Below are 13,338 nucleotides of genomic sequence, written 5' to 3'. Positions count from 1 at the left end.
TATTCGCTTAATTAAAAAAATCACCACGTGGGTTTCCGTATATGTTTGAAATAGTTCGATTTTATTTTTAACCGTATAATTTTAAAAGGCCACGCCTTTATTCACTGCCCATCGATTCAGGTATTTTAGGCATGCATGAGGGAGTGCTGTAGCTTTAGTTTTAGAAGGAGCAGGCAGCTCTTGCAAGCCATTTAAATAATAGATACCGAGCGACTGTAAGGAGGGACACTACTGTCTTAATTATCCTTCTTTGTAGTGCTGAAATCTACCCAGTAACCAGTGAGTTTTATAATTATTCAATATAAATAATTCATGGATAAAATTTCATGAATACAGTTGTGTGTAACTCATAATAGAGCTTTTTGGAAATGTTGCACTGTATGATTATTAATATCCTTATATAAATTTTATCATCACAACTTGTTGCACTGGATTGTATTTTTATAATTCGAGCATTGATGCTATACAAGGTCTGTGTGGGTCCCCATATTTACAATTATCTTTATTAATGTTTATAAATAACTTATTATCTCGAGAGACCCTGGAAATGCTTCATTTGTCTTTGGACTGAGCTACCACACACATTCTCTTCCATTAGTCAAAATACCCCTCCTGTGCCTTATTATTAAAAAAAAAACACCTTGACATTGGCACACAGATATTCATGTACTGTGTCAGTTGTAGCTCTGTTGTTAAATCTGTTGTCAGTTAGTCGTGAAGCAAGCTGTTTGCGATCAGAATTCTTCACAAACACACACACACACACACGCTCATTGCACTTGCTCATTCACATGCAGTTGATTCATTTTGGGGCAACTCCCTTTTCTTTTGGTACCTCTCTCTCTCCCCCCTCTCTCTCTAGCTTCTTATAATTTCTTATTTGCTGTTGTTAGTAATTGAAACTAAAATATTATCATTTATTTATTGTTATTACTTATAGTTATTTTATTTTTATTTTATTATTTGTGGCACTGTGTGTGTGTGTGTGTAGCTATAGTTACTGATACTGGTATGAAGTTACACTGTTGGGCCAAACACTGATATACGTGATGAATTGACTCAATTGAGGTCACCAGCATAAACAAATAGCATTTGGGATTCAGCTTATACATGCATACCATGCCATACCAGACAATACGTGTCATTAGGAGATTCTTAGGCTCATTGAGTCATTGCTTTACATGACACTAATGATACATTAGTGTGAGTGAATACCTGACATTCATTGATAATTCATTGCTTATTGATGTACATTGTAAGTGTTGGTTGTATTGGGAATATGTCTACCTTATATCTAGCTATTGTTCAATTAAATTTTTTCTTTAAACACATAAATTTTATTAGTACTTATAAGGCCACTATTGTCTCTCCATTTTACTATCATATTCTTATCAGCCTCCACTGTGTATCCACTATGTACTATGTATTGTTCAATGAGTTAAGTGCTATGCCTTATAATGTCCTCAATCAAGGACTGTGTGTGCATTCTTACATGCATCATCATCATGTATGCATGTGTGTCTTGTGTGCTTACATTTTTATCCGTCTCTCTTCTGTTGCTAGGCAGATAAACACTATGCACTCCCTTGTCATGCCATTTATGTGTGTTGAATCCATTCCATGCCATACATACATACATACATTCATGTCGTGTGTATAGTGTTTGTATTGTGTAATTAATTGGAACGCATTCCATTGTGTTCTTGTTAATACAGACAAGTCTAAACTTGCATAGTGGCTTGTGGAGGAGTATTGACCACAGCTCCACACTGCAGCCAAATTATATGCTCTATGGCTGGTAATGCAGGCATTATGATTGACTGCACTCAAGGAATGAGCTATAAGATCAGCCTCTCACTTGGTCTCACAAACACAACTTAAAGCAATACAATTAAAGCAACCCTTGTTACTATCTTCCTTTCTCTCTCTTCCTCTTATGTATTTGCTTTGTATCTTTGTTTACCATTTAGATTCTTGCTATTATTATTACTATTATCATCATCATCATCGTCATTATTGATGTTATTATTACTATTTATTATGTAATACATTGCTTGGTAGTACATGTACACGTACATACGTTTCTGGAGTAGCTAATTACCATTCTAATGGTGTCTGTGTGTCTATAATTTGAGACGGGATAATTTTAGCGACAAGTATAATATTTCTTTTGATTGAATGCTAAGCACACGCTCGCACAAACAAACACTTTATTATTTTTATTATTTCCAGGTCTGTTTGGAGATTGATGCTACTCACCACTGTCTAACGAGTTTTCATCAAAATGGCCGACCATATCGACATAGACAGACTCAAGCCTATGGCTGGTGGAGGAGGAGGAGGAGCACCAGACAAGAGACTAAACCATCGTTACCAGCAATACACCACCGATAGACCACTACACTCCGACGCTTACGATTACAGATCTCATTATCACCATCAGATCAACCAGCAACCAAAAGTAAAAAAAGACCCACACTCACTGGTTCCTAATTGGAATAGCACTTGGTGTTCTTATTCCATTTTCTAAAGCTTGTCAATGCCCTTATACACTGCTGACAGTTTGAGTTAACAATTTTAATACATGTACATTATACATGCAAATGTATCATGTGTACTTTATGCATGTTTTATTTCAGTTGCAAGCTTACGTTCAACAGTTGAAGTTTGAGAAGGATCAGTTGAATAAGCAGCTCCATCAACTGATGGCTGAACACGAGCAGCACAAGAATCGTATAATGGAAGAACTAAAGAGAGTGAGAAGGTATAGTATCCATTACACAACAATGACACATTAGTAGTTTTAAAAATTCAATAATTGTGTCTGATCTCAACTCATTCTCTAATTGTCTGTCTCTCTCTTCCTTTCTCTTCTTTCATGTCTCAGTGAGTTGGAGTGTGTCGTTCAAGACAGAGATGATTTCAAGTACAAAGTGACCGAGTTACAACGAGAGAAGCAGAGGCTGGCAGAGAAGCTCCAGTCCATTGGGTCTAATTATGACGTGTCACGCTCGGCTGCTAGTTCCATTGCAGACTTAAAGGCAGAGAATGCTAAACTAAAAGTGAGTGCAAGTAATGTAGTGACATATCTTCCAGCAATTAAAAGTATTTATGTATTCCATTAAAATTAATGTTTGTGTTTATGTTTTACGTATTACCTTGTCTTCTTAATCCATTTTTTATTTATTTACTTGTTTATTCAATTTATTTGCTTCATTAGGAGAGGCTAGAGAAGTCACACAGTGATAGGGAGTCAGCTGAGCTGAGGGACACTAATAGAAAACTGGCTAAAGACCTTGATACCTTGCAACAGAAGCTCAAAATGGCTGAAGCAGAGATCATACGACTAAAGAAATCAAAGTGAGGGAGAGAGAGAGAGAGAGAGAGAGAAAGAATACAACATTATCTACATTAGAACAAAGAGAGAGAGAGAGAGAGAGAGGAAATATCACTTATCAATCCTTTGCCATTGTAACGTGTTGTGTTTTTATAGTTCATTGAAGATTCAGAGTAGTAGCAGTGATGAGAGCATTGAGGAGAATAGAAAACATGAGGAGACTGGGAGATATGAGGACGTAAATCAGCACGTGTTCGGAAGGAGTCACAGCCACTCTGTAGTTGACCTCCATACCAAGTAAGAGGAGAAACTAATTGATTTGTGTATACATAAATGCAAAGTTAGCATTTAAAGTACAAATGGGATTAATTTCACGGGAATTAAAGCTCAATTCCTCATATTTCCATTTTATGACACTTGTGCCAAGTACTAATAGCAATGAGAGTAGTAAATTTATTTCATTCCATTGTAGGAGGATAAGTAGCAGTGGACAGCTTCATCCTATGGGTGGTTTTGGATCAAAGAAGCAACTGAGCTCAAGTGCCAGCAACTTACTAGAAGACAAAAGAACCGAGAACGTCATACCTCAGCTCCAAAGCCAACTCAGCAAAGCCTTTCGTGAGAATGTACGCAATAAATAGAAATAAGTATTAGATTGTGTGTTAGTAAATATAAAATAAGTGTAGCGAATGAATTAAAATATGCGTAGCTTGTGTACTGTAATGTGGTGGGCGTGTGTGTACACTGACAGTATTTACATGTACGTGTGTGTATGTGTATGACGATAGTGTGTGCTGGTTTCTCTTTGGTTTCCTTTTGTATTGTTGTGATAGTCTGAGTGTTGTAATGCAGAGGAGAGAATGCATGGTTTGATATCATAACTTGCTACATGGAGCAAACGAACAAGGAAATTCCAATCAATAATAGAGTCACAAATCCCACACTCGTTGAGAAATACCAAATCATCCTGTCTATAGATTATACTTGTTAATATCCACTAAGAGTATGTACATGACGCTATGCGTTATGTAGAGCAGCTCCAGCTGACATTACAATTAATTATTGAATAATGATTTGTTGTCAAACAGTTGGCATACAGAATAGCTGTATTTTTAATGTACAATTCCTCCAGTAATGTATGACTATTGTAAGAATTTGTGCGATAATTGTGGCACTTATTGTGTAAGATTGGCAATGATGTAAATATTGTGTAATTCTTCCTTTTTTCCAGGAGACTCTATCGCAGCAGGTCTCGGAGATGAGGTCCTTTAGGGCGGAGCTTGAGTCAAAACTAAAGACAGTTGAGGCTGAGAATGAGACACTGAGGGATCAACTGAGTCAAGTGAAGGTGGAGAATGCGACTGCACACGAGGAGATGAAAGTCGTTCAAGGAATGTCAATGCAACAGACTACAGAGACTTATGAGAAGAGCATGCAACTACAGACACAGCTACTGGAACTAAAGGTGTGTGTGTGGGGGGGGGGGGGCTTTTCCTCTTTTATTATTTTTTTGTTGTGATTTAGACTGAGAAGACATTAGCTGAGAAACAGAGAGACATTGCTATAAGAGAGAGAGACCGTGTCCTAACTGATGCTATACAAGTGAAGAAGAAGCTCGAAACCATTAAAGTATTAACCTCCTCCCCTGGGCTATTCCTCCTAACTTATTATTGCTGCTTCTTTTATTCTTTTCTCTCAGGCTCAGCGTCAAAAGGATGCAAAGGAGCTCTCAGCAATGAGAAAACTCAAAGATAAAACCGTTGTGGAGAGTCAAGAGTCATCAAAGCAGCTCAAGGAATTGAAGGATAGTCTACAAGAAGTGAGTCCTCAGGCCATTCAATACTTTAATTGTGTGTGTGTGTGTGTGTATGCAGGCAGAGAAGAGTTTGGCTGATATTGTCAATGAAATAAAGTCTATTGCTGGAACTCAGCGAGAAACAGAGGTACGACACTCTAGTTTTTTGTATTAAAATTATATAAAATACATGTACATCTTATTATATTAACTTATTATTGTTGTTATTGGTCCTATATCTCAGGTCAAGGGTTTGCTTGGTGTTTTAAAGCAACAGAAGGCAGACTACACTTCAATGCTAAGACTATTGTACGGCAGAGAAGTCACTGATGATATAACGTCATCTGGAGCTCTTAACAAACTGGAGATATTCTTCCAAGAGAAGAGTAACCTCCTTGTTGAGGTTGAGGACCTACAGCGCTCGGTAAGTTTGTACTATCATCATACATTGTACCATTATCATTATTATTAACATTATTATTTTGTTTTTGGCGTATAATGGGAGATTTAACATTTCAGAAATTTGTCAAAGAGCCAAATTAAAGCTGCACCCAATCATCCACCATGCAAGCAACCACTCATCAGTTCCAGTGTACTGTAGTATGCTACTATAACTATCAGACCATAGGCACATACATGTATTAGAATAGAAAAGGGAATCTAGAGCATATGTACTGTACATTGTACATTGTATATAGATGGTTTTTGTGTGTTCAAAGGATACCCTATCCTACAATTATTATGTTGTGCATTTACCACAAAACACACACACATGCTCTGAGAGAGGAAGGCTCATGTTCAAAATAACATGTAACCTTTGTAGAAACAAGCAAACAAACAGCTTATGTCATTTTCAACCACACACAGTTACACACACACACACACACAAAGGCAATGTACAAATTTTCAATTGAACACAACTAATGCACATGCATGTACTACATTGTATTTCATAGATGATATTCCTAGAATTTCAAGTACACGAAATCATTGTCATATTTGATATCGTACAGCATTATTATTATTACTATTAGTTTTATTATTATTATTGCAATATACTGGTCGAATTGTCTAATTGAGGTGGAGTGCATTTCCTTTATTTACTCATGCATCCAATGTGACACAATGTACATGTATTATCTCTCTCTCTCTCTCTCTCTCTCTCTCTCTCTCTCTCTCTCTTAGGCCAGTAAACAGAACGAGGACTACATATTTGATTTAAAGCAAACCATTGAAGAGTTGTACATGGAGCAGGACACACTCAAAGGGAAGAACAGGTCCATGATGAGCCGTGTCGGCAAACTCGAGAACGAGAGAGAGAAACTCCGTCAAGAGTGCGAGAGGCTGGACAAGCAGTGTCAGGAACTGAACGCGACTCTCACCTTCCCTTCGGCTAACAGTGAACCACACGTGGAACAAGTTGAATGGGGAGAGGTATGTACAGTACAATCAATAGATATACTCCTTATAGTTTTCTTAGAGTCTAGTATCATATGCATGTACTACCTCTATCTTAAATTACTGCTGCTAGTATTTAAATTACTGCTTATTGTTCTCTTTTTTTGTATGCTTTAGAATTGGGAGACAAAACACATACAGATACCACTGGTAAGGAGTTATAGTACTACATCATATGTACATGTACATGTATATACGCGTGTACATGCATGTACGTATACATATATATTATGAGTATTGCCTGATCAATGGCACATAGGTCGGTACTAGTATATTATTTTTATTTATTGCTTTGTTAGGGCTCTGAAGGTAAAGCTGGTTTCAGTGTCGTAGGTGGCAAAGACCAGCCTCAGTTACCGAACCCTGGATCGTTCATCGTAACCACTGTTAGCAAAGGAGGCCCTGCTGATGGGATATTAAAGTACAGTGTTATAATTAGAATTTTTAAAATAGCATATAATACAATAATAAATAATAATATAATAATAATAATGGTAGTAATAGTCGTAATTTGTTGTAAATGGACATATTTTCTTTACTCTTAGGGTGGGAGATGTTCTGGAATGCGTTAATGGTCATTCTCTAAGTAATGCCCATCACTCGCAAGCTGTCGCCGTTGTGAAAGAATCCAAGGGTTTACTAGATATTGTAAGTATACTAGAATTACAATATAATTGTTATCCCTATACGTTTAATCACTTGTAGGTTCTTAAACGCCGCAAGAACGCCCATGCACTTCAAGTAGGTGTGGCTGGTGCCATTTTAGAATTAGGAGAAGGAAAGAAGAAGATGAAATCTCACGAGTTTTCACTAATGCTCCAAAAAGATGGTAATTGTGTTTATTTAAATTAGAAATTAATACACAGTCAGCTACATGTACTATTATTATTATTATGTCTCTTTCTCTCTCAATAAGGTTTTGGATTTAATTATGACTGGGAGACTCATTACTCCATATCAAGTATCACAGAAGGAGGACCGGCTGATAAGATATTGCAAACTGGAGACAGAATTATACAGGTATATCCTATCACTTTACCAGTATATAATTGTATCATGTTACTGCAATGCTTTAGGTTAATGGGACCAATGTGTGTAAAGAGAAGCCTAACTCGGTGAAGAAGCTCTTAAAGCCAAACAAAGGAGTACTGAGGATTGTGATTGAGAGAGAAGAAGAGGCAAGCAACTCACAGCTGCTCGTATCTCCTCCTCCACTTCAATCAAGTACACATTAAGCATTATGAGCTATTTATGAATAACAAATCTATACCTCTTTGATCGTTCTTATCCTCATTTAGTATCTGAGATGTGTCCTCCCAGTAAGTCTGCCTCGGGTAGCAGTGACCACAGTAGCTCCGCCAGGAACACGTATAGAGCTCACGTAGAACACACTGATGTGTCCAGCTGGTGTAGCAGTGACGATTACGGCGGAACACAAAACTCACAGGATCAGATCCCATCCCATTACCACTCACGTCCTGATTCCTATCACTCCGCAACACAAGAGAGCAATGCCTCTCAGGTATGAGCTACATTATCTACTCATTACTTATTATTCTTTGTTATTCGTAGGAGCCAGTAAAAATAGAGGGACCGAGGTCACACTTACGTTCTGGCGGCCGTTGTTACATTGCCGATGGACCTCATCGACCAACCAGTGATGGAGTGATGTATACGTCAGCTTATCCTCCTAATAATAGAAGAGTGGAGTTTGAGGTAAGTAACACAGACACAGACAGAGGCATATGTTACTATGGATGTGCTATAATTGGCCAGAGGCTACTGTATGGTACATGGTTGAGTCTATGAGACACTCCTTAGACTATATATAGCCAATAACAATTGGATTTCATGCAGTTATTAGTTATTGCTGAGAAATGTAATCAATGATTAGCTCATACATGTGTACATGTATATGTGTACACTGTTTATATCTTTAGTATCCATGTAATTGCCCATTAGCATATTTTGTTTGATGGTATAGTCTGTGCATGTGTTAGCTGTAATGCCATTGCCCAGTATTTATTTGATGTGTGTGTGTTCATTGTATGTACACTGTGTATGATGTGTGTTATGTGTGTGTGGGAGAGAGGGCTCTCAGGTATTGTGTTACGGGTATACTGATATGCCTATCATTTTTATCTTTGTTTTTATTCCCACACATTCCTTTGTATACTCCTACTTTTATCATGAGCTACATGTCCATTTCACCCTCTTTTTCAACGTTATTCTCCCCCTCTCTTTTCCTCCCCTCTCTCCCCTTTCCTCCCCTCTCTCCCCTTTCTTCCCTCCCCCTCCCTCTCTCTCTCTCTCCCCTCTTTTCTTGCCCCTCTCTCTCCTCTTTTCACTCCTCCTCCTCTTGTTCACAGGAGCTAAGCAGTGAGGTTGGTAGCACTGATTACAGTGAGGGAGTTAGTGAGAGTTTTCTCAGTGAGCCGTCATCTTATCCTTACATGCCAATGGAGTCATCACAGACATCAATTGAGCTCACTTTCCACTCGATATCTCAAGTAATGGAATAATAGAGAGAGAGAGAGAGAGAGAGAGAGAGAGAGAGAGATTAAATAATGTATGCATGTTAAAATTGTTGGTAAATTTGTCCTAATTCTGATCAAATTTGGATTTTTTTACAAATTTCAAAGTTGCTCCAAAATTAGCCTAAAGTCCCTGTACTATAGTACAGGGTGTTTGGCCAAATTTTGCCAAAAATGAAAAGTAGAGAATTCGACATTTTTATAATTTTTTCTAATACATATACATGTTCTTATGTTGTGTAGAAAGTTTGAAGTGATTCTGATCAAGTTTAGATTTTTTATGAATTTTTAAAGTTGCTTAACCAAAGTCTTGGATTTATAGTGACAATGGAACCAATGGGTTTTTGCTTGTCACGGATTTCGTGACAATGGAACAAATGGGTTTTTGCTTGTCACGGATTTCGTGACAATGGAACAAATGGGTTTTTGTTTGTCACGGATTTTGTGACAATGGAAACAATTGGTTTTTGCTCTTCCCTCCATTAGGTATCACACAATAGACTCACAGTCCAATCCACAGTATCAACACAGCCGGAGAAGGAGATTCATTCTGACGATGATGAGTCCTACTTTGCTCGTGATGATGGCACCCGGACCACCTTTAGAACCCGCTCAGGGTCCGATGGACTCATGAGCAGTGTTATTGGTGGGGCCTCTCAGTTTCCTGAACTGGAAAATAGCAGCAGGTGACTTCATATTTCGATAATATCTATTTGTTTAATGGTGCATGACTACTTGTACATAGGAGTTTAAAGAAATCGTCAAAGGGCAAGTCTCACAGTAAATTTGGTCGTGGAAAGAAGAGCTGGAAGAGTGGCTCACTGTCCCAACTATCAGAGCCACAATATGACCAATATGGTATAGAGAGAGGGGGAGGGGGAAGAGATGCACAAATATTCAATAATTAATTATTATTTTATGTCACACCCACATGACTAATTAATTAATTTCCCTTGATAGTTGATTCAAAGAAGCGATCAAGAAGCAAGTCAATGCTGGCCATTAGAGGGCGGAGTCGCTCGAACCTCTCACTGACCGGAGCACGATCAATGACCTCAGTGCAAGAGGAACCAAGAAGATCAACTTCCATATCAAGTTAGGGAAAGGCACTACATGTACACCGTAATTATTGATAACCTACATTGTGCAACATTGTACATGTTACTTTATTTAATCTTTTTATTGCATAAAAATAATAAATAATGATCTATACTTTGTTGTAATGTACATTTTTTTACAAATTATGTTTGTTTCATTTTAGATGTAGCTGATGAAAGAGATCCATTGTCTGATGCTACATACATTAGAGCTAACTTTGCCTACATACCTAGACTGCAACAGGTAGGGAGCATCCATCTTTAAGGACTCCTCCATCCTTTCCTCTCCTCTAGGAACTCAGCATTCAGCCTGGGAACGTGTTCCACATTATAGAGGATGCCCCTGTTCGTTACAGGCGCTCGTTCTGGGTATCAAGACTCAATGAGGACGGGACTGATGCTGGAGTAGGAGCTATACCCAATACTGAGAGGGCACAAGAGTGGCTCAACGAACAAGGAAACAGTGAGTGTCTACTAATTAAGACTTAAATTATTATTTAATGTTTTTTTTCAGCCCTTGACATAGCCTTGTATGAAGAGGTGGAGGCATACACTGGCACCAGACCTGTTTTAATATGTGGCGTACTCGCTAGTCAAATAACCAACCTACTGGTTGAGAGCTATCCAAAACTCTTCCACTATTGTCATCCAGGTAAACTACATATAAAGTGGCTTAGTTTTAGCAAAAGGCTGGGCTTCTTCATTGGCTTGGAACTTGCCATAGTGGACTTATGTGTGAATTCATCTCTTTCATTTCCTGTATTTAGAGTTTGTTGAAGGTACTGCTAGGATCACTGAAGCAAGGTTGCATCGGGAACAGAGCGAGGGCAGGATCATACACTATGAGAGACATGGGGACACTGGGTTTGCTGTAATACCTAGAGAAGCGTTCACATCAGACAACTCCAAAGTAACTATAACACATCTACACACTTTATGATATACTAGCATTTTTAAGTTGCTCCAAAATTGGACAAAAGTCCCTGTACTATATATAGTACAGTGATTTTTACGAAATTTCACCAAATTTGAAAAGGATCGAATTCTCAATTTTTATTACGTTTTCTGATGCATATACATGTACTTATGTTGTGCAGAAAGTTTGAACTGATTCCGATCAAATTTGGATTTTTTACGAATTTTTGAAATCGCTCCAAAATTGAACAAAAGTCCCTGTACTATAGTACAGTGATTTTTACAAAATTTCACCAAATATGAAAAGGATAGAATTCTTAATTTTTATAACGTTTTCTGATACATATACATGTACTTATGTTGTGCAGAAAGTTTGAACTGATTCCGATCAAATTTGGATTTTTTACGAATTTTTAAAGTTGCTCCAAAATCGGACAAAAGTCCCTGTACTATAGTACAGTGATTTTTACGAAATTTCACCAAATTTGAAAAGGATCGAATTCTCAATTTTTATTACGTTTTCTGATACATATACATGTACTTATGTTGTGCAGAAAGTTTGAACTGATTCCGATCAAATTTGGATTTCTTATGAATTTTTAAAGTTGCTCCAAAATCATCTTACTTTTACATCTACCCTTATTCCTTATTGAAATTATGCCTTATGCTTGTCATTTATATCCTAATGCTGCATCTTGTAGGGAAAGCATGTGCTGGTTGGAGGAAGCATTGCATCGCTTCATAGACTTAAAACATTTGCTCCTCCAATCTCAATCTTAGTTAAAGCAGGAGCTGAAGAAAGCATCAAGTGAGTTAATAATAATAATAATAATAGTAATAGTAATAGATGCATATATGTATGTGCCAATAATGAGCTATTGTGTGCATTTGATGATACCAAACTCTTGTTTTCCAGTACGTTTGGTCCTGATAAACTGAGTCCAGTGGAAGTGCAGAGAATGTACGCCGAAGCCAGGATGCTGGAAGAGGAACACAGCCACGAGTTCACAGGTTTGTACTTGTTAGTATTTTTAATTCAATTTTCAAGGCTTGCACACGTAAAAAAAGAAACTTATTTTGATGATGTTATGATGTGATGTGTCATTTTTGTTCATCGTTATAGCTTGTCTTATGCTGGTTTTTGAGGATACACTATTACGACAGATTGCAGACATTGTCCGTCATGAGAAAATGAATCAGGCCTGGGTCCGTGTTGTCAGACAGCCCATTTCACCTTAGAAGAACTTTGATACTCCTCTGTCTCGTTTTCTTTCCTTCTCCTCACCAAACTTTGTTTTTACGATTTTTATTATGAGATTTTTTTAATTAATTGTTTTTTATATTATTATTATCATTATTGTTATACATTTTTTATTGTGTCAAGATGTAGCTACTTAATGCAATTTTTATTACTAAATCACATCTCTGTTATAATCATGATTATTATTTTTAGAGCATCCAAACTTGTTTTTAATTTTTGTTTTAGTAACTTGTGCTATTGTATTATAGATGTGTCACTTAATCAGTTTCTTTCAATATTGTTATTAATGTATTTTGCATCTGATTTTATTTATTACTTAAATTATAATTATGAAACTTTACAATACAAATATCAAACTTGTTCACACCTCCTTAAAAGTAATTTACAAGCTTGTTCACACCTTGTACAACAACTTTTATAGTAAACAAAAAATTTTGTGCGTATTTTGCCATTAATTGTTGCTGTATTCTTCCTCTTGTTCCATGTACCTGGTGTAATGATCATCAGCAATTTGATGAATATTAACTTCATTCTCTCTCACTCTGTTCTTGTATCGTCGAGCCAGTATTATAAACACTACCAGGATCAGTAAAACTAAAATACTCTTTGTCATGTAGTAGTAATACCTTGGACAGATGTACTTATTTCGACATCCAAATGGATACTTGAGGCTGATATTCAATGCATATCCAATCCCCATTGAAGCTAACCACATTCCAACCATTACTCCTCTCATGTGTACTGGAGACTGAGCTACTGTGAATTCCAGTGTTGCAGGAACAATGAAGAAGAAAGCAAGTGCACAAAAAACTTGAGGAAGAAATAAAGTTTTATTGGCATAGAGTGTATGACATGTAGAAGAGCTTTCATCTGCTGGAAAGTAATAGTAAATGAGACCTTTAGATATCATTGCTGCAAGTCCACAAGCAATCCCAATGGGG

General features: G+C 37.2%; 1 protein-coding gene across 1 annotated transcript; it reads left to right on the top strand.

The window, feature by feature from the left end:
* Positions 1 to 110: 110 nt before the first annotated feature.
* LOC109580193 (uncharacterized) lies at positions 111 to 12,479 on the top strand. The gene is made up of 32 exons (XM_019993094.1): positions 111 to 279; positions 2,233 to 2,461; positions 2,640 to 2,764; positions 2,888 to 3,062; positions 3,221 to 3,360; positions 3,494 to 3,634; positions 3,810 to 3,963; positions 4,569 to 4,802; positions 4,862 to 4,966; positions 5,037 to 5,156; positions 5,212 to 5,280; positions 5,377 to 5,556; positions 6,318 to 6,566; positions 6,708 to 6,740; positions 6,890 to 7,011; positions 7,136 to 7,238; positions 7,296 to 7,419; positions 7,507 to 7,610; positions 7,667 to 7,814; positions 7,889 to 8,112; positions 8,163 to 8,306; positions 8,960 to 9,100; positions 9,611 to 9,810; positions 9,870 to 9,982; positions 10,085 to 10,219; positions 10,386 to 10,465; positions 10,516 to 10,684; positions 10,736 to 10,873; positions 10,989 to 11,131; positions 11,838 to 11,944; positions 12,053 to 12,147; positions 12,260 to 12,479. Exons 2-32 carry the CDS (start codon positions 2,285 to 2,287, stop codon positions 12,373 to 12,375), a joined length of 4,308 nt encoding a protein of 1,435 aa, XP_019848653.1. The 5' UTR covers positions 111 to 279; positions 2,233 to 2,284; the 3' UTR covers positions 12,376 to 12,479.
* The last annotated feature ends 859 nt before the right edge of the window (positions 12,480 to 13,338 follow it).

The sequence above is a fragment of the Amphimedon queenslandica genome, unplaced genomic scaffold, assembly GCF_000090795.2.
Source record: "Amphimedon queenslandica unplaced genomic scaffold, v1.1 AMPQUscaffold_13521, whole genome shotgun sequence".
NCBI classification, from domain to species: domain Eukaryota; kingdom Metazoa; phylum Porifera; class Demospongiae; order Haplosclerida; family Niphatidae; genus Amphimedon; species Amphimedon queenslandica.
Note: the sequence above shows the minus strand (reverse complement) of the source record. Positions and strands in the feature narration are given on the sequence as shown.